Raw genomic sequence first — 19,924 nt, 5'->3', positions numbered from 1 at the left:
AGAGCAGACGCGTCGTTTTAAACGTCCGATGTCTCCCACCTGCGCGACCTTGGTGACTCCTCTGTCGTGAGGCGCAACCGCGGAGGACAAGTGCACGTGCAACTAAGAGGTGCCCTGTGGTCGTTTACTGCAGTTCCGAGGAAAGGCATTTGGACGTCAAACTAGGTAACCGCAGATAGTGGCTTCTCTTCAGGGAGGGCAACACATTGCTTCGTGAGCTGCTGCTTGGGAGATGGATTGCCTAGCTCCGACACTTCACAGAAGACAATGGGTCAAAGCTAAGATTTACATCTATGTATACGCGCCGAAAGCTGCTACACGGTACATAGCGAAAGGTACCTAGTTTCAATATTAGCTGTCCTGTGCCAATTTCAGTGTGCCACTGTAGTGTCCTCCCTAACCTCTACATCTACATCTACTTGACTACTCTGCCATTCACATTTAAGTGCTTGGAAGAGGGTTCATCGTACCACAATCATACTATCTCTCTACCATTCCACTCCCAAAGAGCGCGTGGGAAAAACGAACACCTAAACCTTTCTGTTCGAGCTCTGATTTCTCTTATTTTATTTTGATGATCATTCCTACCTATGTAGGTTGGGCCCAACAAAATATTTTCGCATTCGGAAGAGAAAGTTGCTGACTGAAATTTCGTAAATACACTCCTGGAAATGGAAAAAAGAACACATTGACACCGGTGTGTCAGACCCACCATACTTGCTCCGGACACTGCGAGAGGGCTGTACAAGCAATGATCACACGCACGGCACATCGGACACACCAGGAACCGCGGTGTTGGCCGTCGAATGGCGCTAGCTGCGCAGCATTTGTGCACCGCCGCCGACAGTGTCAGCCAGTTTGCCGTGGCATACGGAGCTCCATCGCAGTCTTTAACACTGGTAGCATGCCGCGACAGCGTGGACGTGAACCGTACGTGCAGTTGACGGACTTTGAGCGAGGGCGTATAGTGGGCATGCGCGAGGCCGGGTGGACGTACCGCCGAATTGCTCAACACGTGGGGCGTGAGATCTCCACAGTACATCGATGTTGTCGCCAGTGGTCGCCGGAAGGTGCACGTGCCCGTCGACCTGGGACCGGACCGCAGCGACGCATGGATGCACGCCAAGACCGTAGGATACTACGCAGTCTCGTAGGGGACCGCACCGCCACTTCCCAGCAAATTAGGGACACTGTTGCTCCTGGGGTATCGGCAAGGACCATTCGCAACCGTCTCCATGAAGCTGGGCTACGGTCCCGCACACCGTTAGGCCGTCTTCCGCTCACGCCCCAACATCGTGCAGCCCGCCTCCAGTGGTGTCGCGACAGGCGTGAATGCAGGGACGAATGGAGACGTGTCGTCTTCAGCGATGAGAGTCACTTCTGCCTTGGTGCCAATGATGGTCGTATGCGTGTTTGGCGCCGTGCAGGTGAGCGCCACAATCAGGACTGCATACGACCGAGGCACACAGGGCCAACAACCGGCATCATGGTGTGGGGAGCGATCTCCTACACTGGCCGTACACCTCTGGTGATCGTCGAGGGGACACTGAATAGTGCACGGTACATCCAAACCGTCATCGAACCCATCGTTCTACCATTCCTAGACCGGTAAGGGAACTTGCTGTTCCAACAGGAAAATGCACGTCCGCATGTATCCCGTGCCACCCAACGTGCTCTAGAAGGTGTAAGTCAACTGCCCTGGCCAGCAAGATCTCCGGATCTGTCCCCCATTGAGCATGTTTGGGACTGGATGAAGCGTCGTCTCACGCGGTCTGCACGTCCAGCACGAACGCTGGCCCAACTGAGGCGCCAGGTGGAAATGGCATGGCAAGCCGTTCCACAGGACTACATCCAGCATCTCTACGATCGTCTCCATTGGAGAATAGCAGCCTGCATTGCTGCGAAAGGTGGATATACACTGTACTAGTGCCGACATTGTGCATGCTCTGTTGCCTGTGTCTATGTGCCTGTGGTTCTGTCAGTGTGATCATGTGATGTATCTGACCCCAGGAATGTGTCAATAAAGTTTCCCCTTCCTGGGACAATGAATTCACGGTGTTCTTATTTCAAATTCCAGGAGTGTAGATCTCGCCGCGACGAAAAATGTTTTTGCTTTAATGACTTCCGTCCCAACTCCCGTATAATATCTGCCACACTATCTCCCCTATTACGTGATAATAAAAAACGAGCTGCCCTTTTCTGCACCCTTTCGATGTCCTCCTCCGTCAATCCCACCTCGTAAGGATCCCACACCGCGCAGCAATATTCTAACAGAGAACGAACGAGTGTAGTGTAAGCTGTCTCTTTAGTGGACTTGTTGCATCTTCTATGCGTCCTGCCAATGAAACGCAACCTTTGGATCGCCTTCCCCACAATATTATCTATGTGGTCTTTCCAACTGAAGTTGTTCGTGATTTTGACACCCAGGTACTTAGTTGAATTGACAGCCTTGAGAATTGTACTATTTATCGAGTAATCGAATCCCAACGGATTTATTTTGGAACTCATGTGGATCGCCTCATACTTTTCGTTATTTAGCGTCAACTGCCACCTGCCACACCATACAGCAATCTTTTCTAAATCGCTTTGCAACTGATTCTGGTCTTCGGATGACCTTACTAGACGGTAAATTACAGCATCATTTGCGAACAATCTAAGAGAACTGCTCAGATTGTCACCCAGCTCATTTATATAGATCAGGAACAGCAGAGGTCCCAGGACGCTTCCCTGGGGAACACCTGATATCACTTCAGTTACACTCGATGATTTGCCGCCTATTACCTCTCTCACCGCATCCTCGTCGCTTTCATGCAAGTGACCCTGTGGTGACACAAGTCATCGGACAGCGATATGCACATACAGAAATGGCGGTAGTATCGCGTACACAACGTTCAAATGGTCAGTACACTGGCGAAGCTGTCATTTTTAACCAGGTGATACGTGTGAAAATGTTTCCGGCATGTTTATGGCAGCAAGGCTGGAATTAACACACTCTGAATTCGGAAAGGTCATTCCTTTCGGAAATCGTTAGAGAATACAATATCCTGAGATCCACAGTGTTAAGAGTGTGCCGAGAATACCAAACTTCATGACCTCTCACCATGGACAACGCCGTGTCCGACAGCCTTCACAGCGGCGTTTGCATAGTGTTGCCAGTGCTTAAAGACAGGCAACACAGCGTGAAATGACCGCAGATATTGATTTGTAACGTACGACGAACGTATGCGTTAGCACAGTGAGGCGAAATCTGGCGTTAATGGGCTATGGCAGCAGACGACCTATGCGAATGTCTTTGCTAGCAGCACGATATATCACCTACAGCACCTCTTCTGAGCTCGTGACCAAATCTGTTGGACTCTAGACCACTGGTCAGATGAGTCCTGCTTTCTGCTGGTAAGGGCTGACAGTAGGGTCAGCGTATAGCACAGGCCCCACGAACCCATGGACCCAAGTTGTCAACAAGGCACTGTGCAAGCTAGTGTTTGCACCACAATGGCGTGGGCTGTGTTTATATGCTATTGTATGGGTCCTCTGGTCCAACCAAACCGATTATGGACTGTCATATTCGGCTACTTGGAGACCAATTTTTACGGATGACAATGTGTCATGTCAGCGGGCCACAGTTGCTCGCGCTTGATTTGAAGAATACTCTTGACAATTGGTGACAGACATCGATCCCATCGAACGTTTATAGGACAATCGAGAGACGAGTTCGTGCACAAAATCCTGGACCGGCAAGTCTTTCGCTATTTTGGACGACTATAAAGACGGCATTGCTGAATATTTCTGCAGGGGACTTCCAATGACTTTTTAAGTCCATGACACATTGAGCTGCTGCACTACGCCTTGATGGGGGAGGTTCGACACGTTTTTAGGAGGTATTCTTCGGCTTTGTTCCCTCAATCTACACGACGCTGGCGGCGAAACGGATGCACAGTGTTCATTGAACACTGATTCAGTACATTTTCCCTACGAAAAATTAGCGTGAACAACGTTGCTGTTCTTCCAAATATTTTCTTTTCAATTTGCTGTATGTCACTAGCGCACTCTGATAAACAACGTGACACTGAATACGCGCTCTGAATATGTGCTGTTGTCACTACTTGATTTGTGCTTCGAACACTGTCTACTCACTTTGGATAATTGATCTTACGCTGATATCTGTTGTAATGTTGTGCAGTATGGAATGGCCATAATTTAGTGACAAGTACCGTGTTGTGCTCACATGCTCTGTGCGGGGTCTATCACGCGCAACGACGTAGAAATGCATATCTAGTCTCACACTGGCTGTACTTAGCACAGCATTATACGGAAGCGTCACTTTTCCTGACCTCTGATTGGTTGCATTTCAGTATCCACATCCTTCACGTTTTGCACACATAAATCACTTCCCGACAGAGAAAGTAAAGAAGTGCATGTTACAGAAATCAAATAAAGTTAAAACTTCATATCACGGACTATTTCATCACGAATTTCTGTAATAGATTGTGGAAACGAAAGTGACGGTTTAAAAAATGGCAAATATAGGAGAATCTATTTCACCTCTCCCCTCAAATAAAGCCTGAATACATTCGATGTGCGAAGAAGTCATATTATTATTGTGTTCATTACAAAGAAAAACCTCTTTTCTATAGTGTAACGAAACATCCTTTCAATATAACTTGTGTAAGTTTTCCTCGTCGTAGTAAAAATCCAGTTTAATAAGTGCTTCCTGTGATCCGATGATGCCGGCCTGAGTGGCCGAACGGTTCTAGGCGCTACAGTCTGGACACGAGCGACCGCTACGGTCGCAGGTTCGAATCCTGCTTCGTGCATAGGTGTGTGCGATGTCCTTATGTTAGTTAGGTTTAATTAGTTCTAAGTTCTAGGCGACTGATCACCTCAGAAGTTAAGCCGCATAGTGCTCAGAGCCATTTGAACCATTTGATCCGACGATGCGATGCTGTATGTAGCAAACATGAGACACAAGAAACTCTGGATGAATTATCACACCTACTGTTCGATGGTGAACTCCGCTGCCGGAAAGCCAATCGTTTACCTCGGTCGGATCTCATCTGTCAACACCACCTCAACCGAATCAACCGAATCTTCAATCTGTCTCATCTCATCATCTTGCTGCAACCTTCAACCTACAATCACAGTTTAGTCAACATTTTCGTTAGGCAAGAATGAAATTCAAGTCATGAGACGCCCGAAAGGTTACAGTTGAATGGCTCCTCGTATATTGTGGTCAATAATGTCATCGTCTTTCAAGGGGACAGTTTAAGTAAATACTTTGATATCAGTTGCTCTAAGAAGGTGCTATTACATTGCTACAACAATCGCTGATGTGAAGTACGACATTCTTTTGTTAACATGAGAGACACGATTCACCTACTGTCTTTTGTCACTACTTCATCTCCTTTGGCCTTCAAACGCAGCAGCTTAGCATGTAAGCATCAATGTTGGATAATAATAAATATAATGTCTACTTTTGTCAATGTTTGTTTTAAAGAGCTCTGTTTGTATCCTTTTGTCATTAATGATGTAAACAGTTTCTGTATTTGAATGTAACTTCACTTGAAAGGAGGTCTGTTTGGTGACGATGCGCACCAACTACGCGCCATTACGTGCAAATTTGCACAGCACACAAATTTACTGCGTGAAGTCCGAACCATGCGATTCAATATAAAGCAAAATTATTTGTTTCATTGTATTTAATACAGTCATCTTGACTTATCCGAATTTCCGATAAGTAAGATCCAGAAGAATATTACAACAGCAGTTTTCTTAATTTTAACTTTACTTTCCATTTATCGGGCGACTTACACTGTCGAAATTTTTATAGAAATAAAAATATCGACTTTAGTCGACATAAAGTAAAATTATTGCAAAACGGAAGACCTGCTACAAATAATCGGACCAATGCGAGTAGGACTTTCTCGTAGAAACTCAGTTACGTATATGGATAGTAATAATAACTTCATGTAGCTAAACTGCCAGGAGCAACTCTTTTTATTCGATGCAACTTCGGTGACCTGCGTATCCTTAACGTACCCTAGTCATCCAACAGAGCAAATGGGATCTACAGTTTAGCGCGGAAACCGAACCACGTATTGTATGTGGCGTTTCCTCACATCTTTGAGACTCTTAGGTTAAAATGAAGGCTGCAAAATGCGTTGTCTCAGTGAAATTCGATCCAACAACCTTTTGATTTTCTTGCATGCGAATTACCTCCAGACCACCCGCTGCGCTTCATTCACCAAAGCCTACAGGTTAGATGTATCCAATCACTAAATGTACAGATTGGTGAATGAGTTTCCGAGTATCAAAATATGTGAGATAAATGAAAATGAAATGATCGTACTGCATTGTTGGCCGGGATGTCCCATTCGGGCTCGGCCGCCAAATGCGAGTCTATTTCATTCGCTGCTACACTGGGCGATTTGCGGCCGTTGATGAGGATGAAATGATGATGAGGACAACACAACACCCAGTCCACGAGATGAGAAATTCTTCGACCCGACCGGGAATCGAACCTAGGCCCAGTGCGTGGGAGGTAAGCACGTTACCACCCGGCTAAGCAGGCGGACATTTCTGAGATATAGGGCCGTATTGTTTGATTTCACTGTCTTAGAATCTGAAATTATTTTTATCGCCAGGTGACCGTATATTTTAGTATTCGACATAAATTTCAGCTTGAAACCTTTACCAATTGATAAGGAAATTGTGTCTTAATCGAACGAGGGACAGAGGGATTTTAAAAAGCAAAAAGCTGACGTAATCACAAATTAACAATATTTGGACTTTTTTCCTACACTTGCATCGTGAAAAATTACTTCTAGTCACATTTTATGATTCTGGGTCAATGGGAAGTGCCCTATATGTTCTGATGAGTAGAAAAAGTGGAAATAAAAGGTTTTCCTAAAAGCCTTATTGATGTCAGAAAGGGTCTTTATGTAAGTACAAAAACAGTCGTAAGTTCAGATTAGAAAATTTCAGATGAAGTACGAATGGGTTGTTGGACACGGATACAGCTCCCACTTTATTTAGTTCATATGTTAACTACTTTGCCATGAAATGGAAAGATCAGTCAGTTAGGAATAAAACAATTAGTTTTAACTGTGGCAAATACGTTGAGAAGAATGTTAATGAATACCAAGCTGACTGCGGAATAACTAGTACAACTTTAGGGAGAAACACACGTGTAATTCTATAAAGTTATGGCTGTACCTACTCTTGTATATATCTCTGAATTATGGCCTTTACAAAAAAGAGCGAAATCACTTTTGCAGGAAGTAGAGATGAAGCTCATGAGATATGCAAGATGGTGTGATAAAACTCACTAAAATAAGGAATGCAACGATAAGGTTAGATTTAAAAATCTTTTCTTATAATAACAAGACAGAAAAGAAGAGACTGAAATGGAAGGAATGACAGGATACAGGTCGCCAAAAATAAATAAATAAATAAATTTTCAACCAACTGAACAGAGAGAACTAGGCAAGTGGATGATAGAAACTGGAACACCTAATCCTTCGAAAGTGATGATGATGATGATGATGATGATGGATTTGCGAGTATCGAAATATGGATCATAAATGAACTTAACAGAACATGCTGGCAAAATATTCGCTTCCTGTTAATTGAAAAGAGAACACCACTCGTGGTGGTGGAAGTTGCCTTGCTCAGGTAACGATTACTGGATGACAGCGAATCAGTTTCCTCCCTAGCAGTTTAGAGCTGTGTGTAGGCATTCAGATATATTCCGTCCATACGAGTGTCTTACGTTAGCATTATGGATAATTTATATGTGTATTCCGCGTAATGTTACCACACTTTGTAGGCACGTCTGCACACTGCATCGCCAATGATTCATATGGGGAGCTCTGAAAGTGGCGTTCTGTGGTTGTGAAACACCTATAGCTGCCTTTTTGTTATGTAGTGGGGCAGAGACAATGAGGAATCGCCTGGTCGCTCTTCAGTTTGCAGAACTATGACAGAGGGAACAGTATGAGCAGAATCTGGAGATCTACCTTCTCTCTGCTTCCCCTCACTCTCTCTGACCATGTACTTCTGTCCCCTCTGTCCAACTGAACCTTCTTGCTCCGTCTCTGTCCACCTCCTCCACCTCCCTTCGAAAGCATCTCCTGCTGACCACCCCCTCCCCATCTCTTCATCAACCACTCTACCTCCTCCTCCTCACCCTCTGTCCTTCTCCTACTCCCACTCTTGGTTCATCTTCCTCATCTCCTCCTCCTCGTTTTCTCTGCCCATTTGCCCCCCTCTCTCTGTCCATCTGATTTCCCCCATATCTGTATTCATACCTTCTAACCCTCTCTCTGTCTCTATGTCTCTTTCTCTCCTCTTCTCTAGCCATGTTTATCACCCCACTCCAATACGGTATTGCTGGTTCTTACATAGCCAGTGTTTCTTTCCAGATAGTAAGTAATATATGTATTGTGTTCGGTAGAAATCGATCCTAGATTTTAGGAGGAGCCTTCTGCACGTGGTTTTGCCACTTATGCAAATGTCGCATTTCAAATATATACAGGTTCTCATCAACGTTCAAAGACTCCCAAGTTACATAGATGGTGATAAGACAAGCAATTGAGTATAAGACACAGGGGGTCGCAAATATAGAGAAATATCCCAACAGTGGATGACATAAGTTGAACACGAGACGTCACATGACGACGTACCTCATCAACACAAGCAGCAGTTGGCGTTGTCGATCCATCTCTCGTTGGTAGCAGTCAGTTCTACACGTCGCTTCAGCTAGGTTACTGTTCTCGTAAATGTAAGTCGATTCATCGTAGTGTCGTATTACTAATACCGCGAACATTAGGGTGCACCACATCGGATAGTGCGATGTGTAGCACTGTCCCTTACAGGTGAGGATAGGGTAGACAAGCCCGATCGCTGCACATGCGGCAGTTACGTCATCTGGTGACGTCACATATCCAACATTTGTCACACACTTTGGGGTATTTCTCCACATTTGCGGCCGCATGAGAATTACGTTAAATTACTTGTCTCAGAGATATCTGCAGCGCTTCGGGGGCTATTACTCGTTAATAAGAATGACACTGTATAATATAATTCAAACTTACGTACAAATACCTCACTTGTATCTCCAGCGAATTCCGTCTTGCTATTTCGTATTCACGCAGATCAATGTTTATGACGTCATTACTACATGAACTACGTGACGTACAATGATATAGTTTTGTTGGTATATTTTGTGACATATAAGGGTACCGTCTGCGGAATGTGTTGAAACAGACTTAGTAAGTTTAAAGGTCGTCCATGATCAGGCACTTTGTCACGCGTATCAGTGTTTGTGACGTCGTAACTCCTGAATTGTCTGTCTTAGAATGATATAATTTTTCAGGTACATTCACCGGATAATGTGGATAGTGTATACCAAATGTGTTGCGAATAGGGTGTTGTGTGATGTCCTTAGGTTAGTTAGGTTTAAGTAGTTCTACGATCTAGGGGACTGATGACCATAGATGTTAAGTCCCATAGTGCTCAGAGCCATTTGAACCATTCTTTTTGTTGCGAATAGAGTTAGTAGCAAATAACAAATAAATTTAAATCCTGTGTTAAACTGCGGCAGTTTTTCACACATCTCTGTGTTTATGTCATCATATTTCCCGAACCATGTGTCCTACAATGAATTTTGCATGTAAATACAGTCTTGTAAGTGAATACTGTGTGAAAAATGTGTTCCAAACAGAGTTAGCAGTAGAGAAGTAATAAATTACTTCATGCCTGGTGCGGCAGTTTACTGCTTCTACAGCGCGGAGTAGTAAGTGGTAAACGTAAACAGCAAGCGATAAACGTTTCCCCTGTCATCACTTTTTGAGACCTGTCAGCGATAAAAAGTTTCACTTAGGTTTGAAATTATGTGTAAAGTTTGGTGAAAGTCACTAAGTGCTCTTACAATCAAATACTGGATAAATAAAAACTGGGTATTCGCACGTTTTGGACTACACTTCTATTTCACGCCAATCCCTTTGACAGGTAGGTGGTTCTTACCTCCACAACGATTCTTTGCAGACAGTATTGAATACGTGTAACAGGTTTGGTTGATCGGTCCAGTGGTTTAGGGGGAGGTGTAGAACATACATACATTCTTAATGACTATATGGTTTATGATGTGAATTTTTTCTGATCTACAAATATTGCATATAAAAACAAAACTGTATTATTCCAAATTAAATCCACACAAGATGCATTAATGCATAGGGCAAAACGCGTCACGAACTTACAAACATACAGACTGGGGCAAGAAAGAAGCGTTTAAATTTATAATACGCATATTCATACAATTTCTGGGGATGACGGCACGGAAACAAACCTGTCAGATTCTAACTTGTTTTTGTATATGAATCACTCGAGTAGAACCAAATCCTTCTGGATAATACAGGTGACCTTAATAATATCTTTGTTTACACTCTTATTACTTTGTCCCTGCTCATTAAAATAAGTTTTCAGTACTTAGTAGTTGAGTAACTACTATAGCAGTTAACAACTCATAAAAGTTAAAATTGGAAGTTTGAAAATACTTACCAGGACTGCCGTTATATAAAAGTCGCTCTGCTGTCATATTGTTTCACTCTCCATTCTGCATAGCATATTTTCAGAATAACTGTTTCCCCATATTTTCACAATCGTGAATGAGCTGAAATTATGTGTTTGCAGTGATTACTACTACTATGGTATTTGTGTCAGAAGGCAGAAAGGTTGTACTAATACTCTTCAGTGAATGAATGCCATTCTTTCCTCTCCACTCACTGTGATTTGGCTACTGTGTATGATCGTATTTTGTTTCTAATTAGCGTCGTTTTACATATGTGATGTATTATCTCTGTCTGTTGTGCGTCGTTTAGTATTACAGTGTTTTCAAAAGTGATTCTAAATTAATTCTTATACACTGGAAGGGAATAATATAATATTTCCTTTTTTACAATTATGTAATGTACTCCCAAACTTAATAAATACTCTTGGATTTAATTAGTCGTATTTCCGTTACAGAAATCTGTTGTTCTACTTAGCGGTGAGATTTACTGTCTACCTTGCCGAATTGATTTTGATGAAATGCTAGCAGCGGTCACAGCTCGTTGTATGTTAAATTCAGGGTGTTGTTAGCAGTTCAAAATAATTTATTATGATTTGAAGAAGTATTTTGTAGCCTCATTCTGTGCTATACAATCAAGTAAATTTACAGAGCTATGTAAAACAATGGTTTTCGCTTGGTTATGTATGGTTGCTTGTGTAGAGCACGTTTGCGTGGCAAGTACGAAAACGCACGGTGGTCATTAAATTTAAAGTTAATGAGCAGAATGGGGACGTGATCAGCGCTGTGGCCTTTCAGATAAATGCTATTGTTTAGTGGTGTACTTACAGTTTAGAAATAACTGGAAACGCAGCAGTTGGTGCTTAATGGAGATACGTTTGAAGACAACGATATAAAATTTGTATGTGAATCTACGTGTTATCTTTCGCTCGAATCTTACCACGTGGTTACACTATTACTGCAACACTATCCGTCTACGTATTTGTAGGATCATTCGGAAATGTGCAAAACAACACAAGGTAGGGCACATTTTAGCTCAATGTAAAATAAATGGGTCTTTTTCGAACTTGTGTGTCAAGCCATTGTTGTGTGCATCGTAATTCACTGGTGTGTTCAGTGAGTCTATCAATTAACAAAACACGTCTTGTTAAAACCTGTAATGTGTCTCCTTCGGAGAGGACTGAGACAGGAGAAGTGACTTGTCAAGAATGTGGAACTGTAGGTGAACAAGGCGTCTTCTCTAGGGGTCAGACATGCGCTGCATTAATAACCGCCCCAAAGGCGTAATTGCCCTATACGGTCAGCTATGACAGAACAACGTAAGAGTCAGTAGATGCCACTTGACGAAGTTTGTGATCCAGTGGGACACATAACTATGAATAAATCACTAAACCAAACATTATGCATGGGTCAAGGTGTGTATTGTGGAGTGTGTTTCTTCTAACATCTGAAGAGAGAAAATTGCTAATATGTCATTCGATGTGATAGACGAGAATTCAGAGTTGATCAATTTGACGAAAGGACACACTCAGAGGGAATTTTCTGACCGGTGGGAGAGAAGACAATCACGTTTCTAAAATGATGTTCCTCACAACTAACCGTCATATGAGACACGTTATAATGATTTTTTCGTTTGTTTGCCTGTGTATCTGTGTGTATATTTGTGCTGTTAATAATACATCGTAAACTCACATAAAGCTACACACAACATATTCACTACAAATTTTTTTCACGGCTGAGCTTTATTTTTGATATTGTTAAGGCTTTCTATATTCAACTGCACGATGAATAACTAACTTAGGAATGCCTGTATACACGTAAAATAAATCAGGAACAGCTCAGTGTGAATCACGTTTAGAACTCTCTCAGTGTTCTCACTGAACATCTTTCCACATGAATAATAATTTATGCTTTCGTGGATTTGCGTGGAGAAACACCTTTTCAACGTACACGTATTATTAATTCAAAGCTGAAAACTTTCTTAGCTGCGAAAATCTCGTCACTTCAACAAGAGATGGCCACGTAGAGGTGACAGCGAGAATCTTCTACTATCGATGCGACTCTCTGCAAAATGAATGAAACTAACTTAATTTTAGTATGTTTACTCGAGAATCAATTGTAAGGCCTCTCCATTTTGCTTTACGCCGCTTAATATTACATTAATTTGAAGAGGGATCTGTCGTCTTGCAAACGGCGGCCAACAATACAAATTTCAACTCGCACTGTTCCGCAAGTTATTAATCTCTGAAATAAGGTAGAATTAAATTTTCATGCATGTAGGGACGCTACCACTACTGGAATAAGTGGTTTGGTTAAGGATGACAGTATATATTTACCAGAAATATGTTAAAAGATGCATGGGTCTCCATCCACGTCTTTCTCATAAAGTAAAATAATTATGAAAATCGGTTTCTGTTGTTTTGATTGTTCTCCAAACATTGATTACCCTGCCACATCGATACGGTTTTTCATAGATATCACAGTGACTTAACACATACTCTTTTGCATAATGCCAGAGGTTCGGTCTAGTGCTGGCTGCATACACAGACACACAACATCCGCTGCCTATCGACTATCACACACACCCTGTCCGCACAGCTCAAAACCTGATCTCTACCTGATAATGGTATGCGGTAATGTCCGCCTATCAAAATCCTCAATTGATTAACACCCCGAGAAGTGAACCTCTGAAAATTACGAACACAATGAGTGCTCTGATGAATGATGGACGGATGCTAATGATTTCGGAATAAGCTTTGGAAAACGTAACCACAATTAATTTAACTCCCTTCGGGAATAAGGTAATTCCATAGAATATGTAAGTGCTGGAAAAGTTGTGTATTCACGTTCCTGCAGCTGGCACATGACCCGTTGTTGGTTCGGTATTTGAATAAAATGACGACGTATGTGGAAATAAAATTAGTAATTGAATATAGTTTCTCTCGCATCGAGCAACGGCCATTGTGGATGGGGGCGCGTGTTCTTCGGTAGCGTCTGATACGGATCTAAAAAGAATTCATTGATTTCAAAATAAAATGGGCCCTTGAAGGTTCTACAATTTACGAGCCGTAGAAACTTAACACAGCCATCAGTTCTTTGGGGCCTGTATCTGACAGAAAGGAGAGTAGCAGATTCACAGTAGGGAGACAATGGTCAGGTTACATGTAATTTGTGCTTACTCAGAACGTTCCCAGGTGACTGTTAAATGATCGGCAAATAACTCAAAGCCGTGCTTTGCTAATAGCAGAATGAAATCAGTGGCTGAACGCGAACTGCGTTCGACACACTGCGCCCCTTTACCATGATTTGCTGAGCTCACAATTCCAGCTATCTTTAACGGGAAAAAAATTGTAAATCATGTGACACTTAATTACTTTTAAATGATACATAAATATAATCTGTTTTCTACATATGTAATTACAGATAAGAAGCAATTCTGCTACACAGAGACTTACATAATATACATATGACTAGTTCGATGGAGACAAGAGAAAATAGTACACAGTTTTAATCTGCCAGGAAATTCCATATCAGCGCACACTCTGCTGCAGAGTGAAAATCTCATTCTGGAAACATCCCCAGGCTGTGGCTAAGCTATGTCTCCGCAATATTCTTTCTTTCAGGAGTGCTAGTTCTGCAAGGTTCGCAGGAGAGCTTCTGTGAAGTTGGAAGGTAGGAGGCGAGGTACTGGCAGAAGTAAAGCTGTGAGGACGTGGCGTGAGTCGTGCTTGGGTAGCGCAGTTGGTAGAGCACTTGCCCGAGGAAGGCAAAAGTTCCCGAGTTCGAGTCTCGGTCCGGCACACACTTTTAATCTGCCAGGAAGTTTCAAGATAGTACAGTTTGCTGAGAGAAACTTTGCTTCTCGCTTACATTTTGCTATAAGACATTTGAAAATAGAATTCGTCCGTTCCGTTTCAGCCGCAGGCTGATTTTTCTGGTACCGTTGATCAGAAATCACAGTTCATACACGTTTTATTAGATTTTTCATATGCCGCATGAAACGTTACCTTAAGAAAACAGCACAGATTCGCGCAATAGTATTTTTTTATTTTAAAAACAGATGACTTTGTTCTTACAGCAAATAATTTGTCTGTTTTCGGGAACAAGATGTTTCCATAGAACATGTAAGCGCTGGAAAAAGTGTGTGATTACATTTCTGTAGCTGGCGCAGTGGTCCTTTCATACGATACTGATTGATTACTGATAGAGTACCCTTCTGTCACATTATTTTTCAATTAATGCACGTGTTTAACATAAAATAACTTCATTAAGTTATATTAATAAGCCTATAATCACAAATCCAAAGGCTTGCCGAACATTGGACAAGGTTCAAGTAAAAGCTGCACTAATGAACTAAATGGAGAAAAAACTTCGAAATCTATGTTTGATTAGAAGTAGAAGAAAGTAATTAAAGAAGAGACACATAACTGATTTAACTGAATCGGTCTAGAGATGCAGGGACTAAAATAATTTTGCAAGACTTAGCAGCTACGTGCAGAGCCACTACACAATGCTCAGCCCTCAGTTGCCGTCTGGGAGACAGGCCCTCCTTGTGCAGACTCCGGACTTCCCGTCTGCGAGGCAGCGGCAGGTGTTACACCCCTCCTTGTATGTAGTCCCGGGGGTGCACGACACTTCTGGAACACAATGAACAGTCCTTGTTACTGCTACGCCGTATGCACGCAATCTGCCACTAAAAAAAGGAATCATTTTCGCGTAACCTGTAACACACAGTTCAAAATTTCGGCTGAAAAAGTTGCATGAAGTTCTTTTTTTTCTTAAATACTATGGGACTTAACATCTGAGGTCATCAGTCCCCTAGAAGTTGAACCACTTAAACCTAACTAACCTAAAGGACATCACACACATCCATGCCCGAGGCAGGATTCGAACCAGCGACCGTAGCAGCAGCGCGGTTCCAGACTGAAGCGCCTAGAACCGCTCGGACACAGCAGCCGACAATTGCTTGAATTGTACGGTGAGGATTCTGCATCTACATCTACGTAATTACTCCTCTATTCACACTAAAGTGCCTGGCAGAGGGTTCAATGGACCACCATCAAGCTGTCTCTCTACCGTTCCACTGTTGAACGGCGCCCGGAAAAAACGAGGACTTAAATTTTTCTGTGCGATCCCTCATTTCTCTTACTTTATCCTGATGTCATTTCTCCCTATGTAGGTGGGCGACAACAAAATGTTTTCGCAAAAATCGGAGGAGAAAACTGATGTGAAATTTCATGAGAAGATCCCGTCGCAACGAAAAATGCCTTTGTTTTAATGATTGCGACTCCAATTCAAGTATCATGTCTGTTGCACTATCTACCCTATTTCGCTATAATACAAAGCGAGCTGCCCTTCTTTGTACCTTTTCGATGTCATCCCTAATTACAGCCTCATGCGGATCCCAGACACCAGAGCACTACTCCAGAATAGGGCGGACAAGCGTGGTGTAAGCAGTCTCTTTAGTACACCTATTGCACCTTCTAAGGGTTCTGCCAATGAATAACAGTCTTTAGTTGGCTCTACCCACAACATTATCTATGTAATCGTTGCAGTTTAGGTTATTTGAAATTGTAATCCCTAAGTATTTAGTTGAATTTACAGCTCATCGCTTAATCGAAATTTGCCGGATTTCTTTTAATACTCATATGAATAACTTCACACTTTTCTTTATTCAGAGTCAACTGCCACTTTTAGCACCATACAGTTATATTATCTAAATCATTTTGCAATTCATTTTGGTCAGCTGATGACTTTACAAGACGATAAACGACAGCATCATCTGCAAATAATCTAAGACGGCTGCTCAGACTGTATCCTATATCTTTAACGTAGATCAGGAACAACAGAGGGCCTATAACACTTCTTTGCGGAACGCCAGATATTACTTTTGTTTTACTCGATGACTTTCCGTCTCTTACTACGAACTGTGACCTTTCTTCCACATCGCTTAATTTTTCTGAGTCAAATCCTGGTGAATCGGAATCAGAGTCAGAAAAATATCCTGTTGTGGATAGCACTCCACTTCCAACATTTGCCACGTGTATTAATGTTAGTGGAGTTTTACTTATTTCCGGCGAGAGTTACATACTTTGTTCCAGTACTCTTATACTTGATCCTTGAACAACGTTAAACAAATACGTATCAGCAGTAATGAATAATTGTTTGTCTTCGCCTCCCTATGACCTTCGAACTGGCTGCAAGCATTTATACAGGGTCCAACAGTTGATCTCATAATGTCATTGCCAGAGATGAAAAAAGTGAAACGTGTCAGACAAAATCCTACAACTGAATTAAAGATTGAGCCCAGAAGCTTTGCATTCGTAGTTCTTATCTTAACCGGTGAGTTACCGCCAACAATTCTGAATACAGACTCCGTTAGTAGTTCAGGGGCCACATATTGTGATGGCTGATGTGTGTGGAACCAGATCAGACTGCAGAATTTATATTTCACACGATTCTTCCGTAAACGGTTTCTCAGAAGAATGGAGCAACCGTAGAGAATTTTGCTGGAAAAGGGACGTACAGATATCTTTTAGTTACATTTTAAATTACTTGGCGTTTTCAGTAAGCGTATAGATTACTTCAAAAACCTCTGTAAATTGCCACTACTCAAGTTACTTAAATTCCGAAGTATTAAATGTGCATTGGCAAAAGATTCACGAACAGTTCCCAATTCGGATTTTAGGGCATTGACTGTCAAGGGGGAGGTCACTCTGAGAAAAAGACTGAATAACTTTTTACGAGTCTGCACATGGAATGTCAGAATCTGAAAGTGGTAGATTAGCTAGAAAATCTGGAAATGGAAACGCTAAGACACAGTCTAGATATAGTGGACATCAGTGAAGTGAAATGGAAAAGAGACAAGGATTTCTGGTCAGATACGTGCAGGTAATACCAACCGAAGCAGTAAATATTATAACGGGATTCGAATTCATTGTGAACAGGAAGGTACGGCAGAGAGTGTGTTGCTGTGAATAATTCAGTCAGGGCCTTGTTCTCTCCAGAATCGACTGGAAACCAACACCAACAACAATAGTTCAGATGTACATGCCGACGTCGCAAGATGAAAATGAAAAGGTAGAGAAAGTATACGAGGACACTGAGTGGGTAATTCAATAGGTAAAGGTAGATTTAAATCTAATAGGGTACTGGAATGCATTTTTCGGAGAAGGAATAGAAGAAAGGGTTACAGGAGAATATGAGAGAGAAGAAATACTAAGTATTGTAATAAATATCAGTTAATAATAGTGAATGCTCTGTTGAAGAATCACAGGAAGGGGAGGTATACATGAAAAATGTTAGGATGTACGGGATTATTTAAATTAGATTATATTATAGTCAGGCAGAGATTCCGAAATCAGATACTGGATTGTAAGGAATAACCAGGAGCAGGTATAGACTTTGGTCTCAATTTAGTAGCGATCAAGAGTAAGGTGAAGTTTAAGAGACTAATCATAAAGAATCATCTAGCAAAGAAGTGGTATACTGAAGTACTAAGCAATGAAGAGACACGCTTGACGTTCTCTAAGGCTATAGATTCTACCATAAGGAATAGCTCAGTACGCAGTTCAGTTGAAAGGAAACGGACATCTCTAAAACGGGCAATCACACAAAACGGAAAGAAAAACATAGATAGGTACGTAGAAGGTAACTTTGAAGAAATCATGGGTAGCAGAAGAAATACTTTAGTTGCTCGATGAAAGAACGAAGTACCAAACTGTTCATGAACATTCACGAATAAAGAAAAAGAAGTCGCATAGGAATGAAATACGTAGGTAGAAAGGGGGGGGGGGCTACGACGCAACGGCCGCACGAAAAAAATTGGGAGAACATCGAAAAAGAACTGTTGCTGGGAGGTCTTACTCAGCGTATAGAAAAGACAACAACCTCCGTGAAAATAATAGCAAGTGTAGTAATATTAACAGTGCAACGGAAATTCCACTGTTAAATGCCGAGGAAAGAGCGGATTGGTGAAAAGAGTGCATTGAAAGCATCTGTCAGGGAGAAGGCTTGATTGGTGTGATTGAAAAAGACACAGAAGTCGGCGGGGATCGATGGGGAAGAGATAGGGGATCAGGTATAAGGATCAGAATTTAGAAGAGCTTTGAAAGAGTTAAGACCAAATAAGGCAGCAGGACTACTAAAATAATTGGAGGATGTAGCAACAGGTTGATGTGTAAACTGTATGTACCATTTGACTTTCGGGAAAACGTCTACGCAATTCCAAAGACTACAAGAGCTGAAAAGTGCGAGAATTATCTCACAATCGCCTTACAGCTCATTCATCAAAAGCTACTCACACGAATAATATACAGAAAAATGGAAAAGAAATTTGAGGGTGTGTTAGATGACGATCATTTCGCATTTGGGAAAGGCAAAGACATCAGAGAGGCAGCTCTGACGTTGCGGTTGATAATGGAAGCAAGACTAAAGAAAAAAAATCAAGAGACATTTATAAGATTTGTTGACTTGGAAAAGGGTTCGACAGTGTCAAATAGTACGAGATGTTCGGAATTCTCAGGAAAATAGGAGTAGGAGATACGGGTAATATACACAATATACAAGAGCCAAGAGAGTATAATAAGGGTGGAAGATCAAGAACGAAGTTCTCGAATTGAAAATGGTGTAAGACAATGATTTAGTCATGCACTCCTAAAGTTCAGTCGATACATGGAAAAAGCAATGACGGCAATAAAAGAAAAGTTCAAAAGTGGAATTGAAATTCAAGATGAAAGGATTTCAGTGATGCGGTTCGCGTATGACATTGCTATCCTCAGTGATAGCGGAGAAGGATTACAGGGTCTGTTGAATGGAATGAAAAGTCTAATGAGAACAGAAATTAGACTGAAAGTAAATCGATGAATAACGAAAGTAATGAAAAGTAGTAGATAAGAAAACAACGAGAGTAGATGAAGTTAAGGAATACTGCTGCCGAGACTGCAAATCCACACATGATGGACATAGCAAGGAGGACATAAAAAGCAAATTAGCACCGGAAAAAAAGGGCGTTCCCGGCCAGGGAAAGTCTATGAAACATTTGCCTTAATTTGAGGAAGAAATATGTCGCGCATATGGACTGTTGGAGAACCGGAACTGAAGAGAATCTAAGCATTTGAGATGTGGTGCTACAAACAAATGTTCAAAGTTAGGTAGGGTGATAAGGTAAACTATCAGGAAGGAAATATACGTAAAACACTGACAAGAAGAAGGGCTGGATGATAGAATGTAAGGGAATGACTTTTGTGTTTTTAGAGGGAGCTGTAGAGTGTGAAAAGTGTAGAGGAAGACAAACATTGGAATTCATCCAGCAGGTAATTAAGGACGCAGGTTCCAAGTGCTACTCTGAGATGAAGATCT

At 41.9% G+C, this 19,924-nt stretch overlaps 1 protein-coding gene across 1 annotated transcript in view; it reads right to left on the bottom strand.

Moving 5' to 3' along the window:
• Positions 1-14,590: 14,590 nt before the first annotated feature.
• LOC126284524 (protease inhibitors-like) overlaps positions 14,591-19,924 on the bottom strand; it is a 42,449-nt gene continuing 37,115 nt past the window's right edge. The window contains exon 4 of the mRNA XM_049983517.1: positions 14,591-15,201. Within this exon, the coding sequence (XP_049839474.1) occupies positions 15,086-15,201 (116 nt within the window). The 3' untranslated portion in view covers positions 14,591-15,085. The remainder of the gene's footprint in view (positions 15,202-19,924) is intronic.

Source organism: Schistocerca gregaria, chromosome 8 (assembly GCF_023897955.1).
Source record: "Schistocerca gregaria isolate iqSchGreg1 chromosome 8, iqSchGreg1.2, whole genome shotgun sequence".
NCBI classification, from domain to species: Eukaryota; Metazoa; Arthropoda; class Insecta; order Orthoptera; family Acrididae; genus Schistocerca; species Schistocerca gregaria.
Note: the sequence above shows the minus strand (reverse complement) of the source record. Positions and strands in the feature narration are given on the sequence as shown.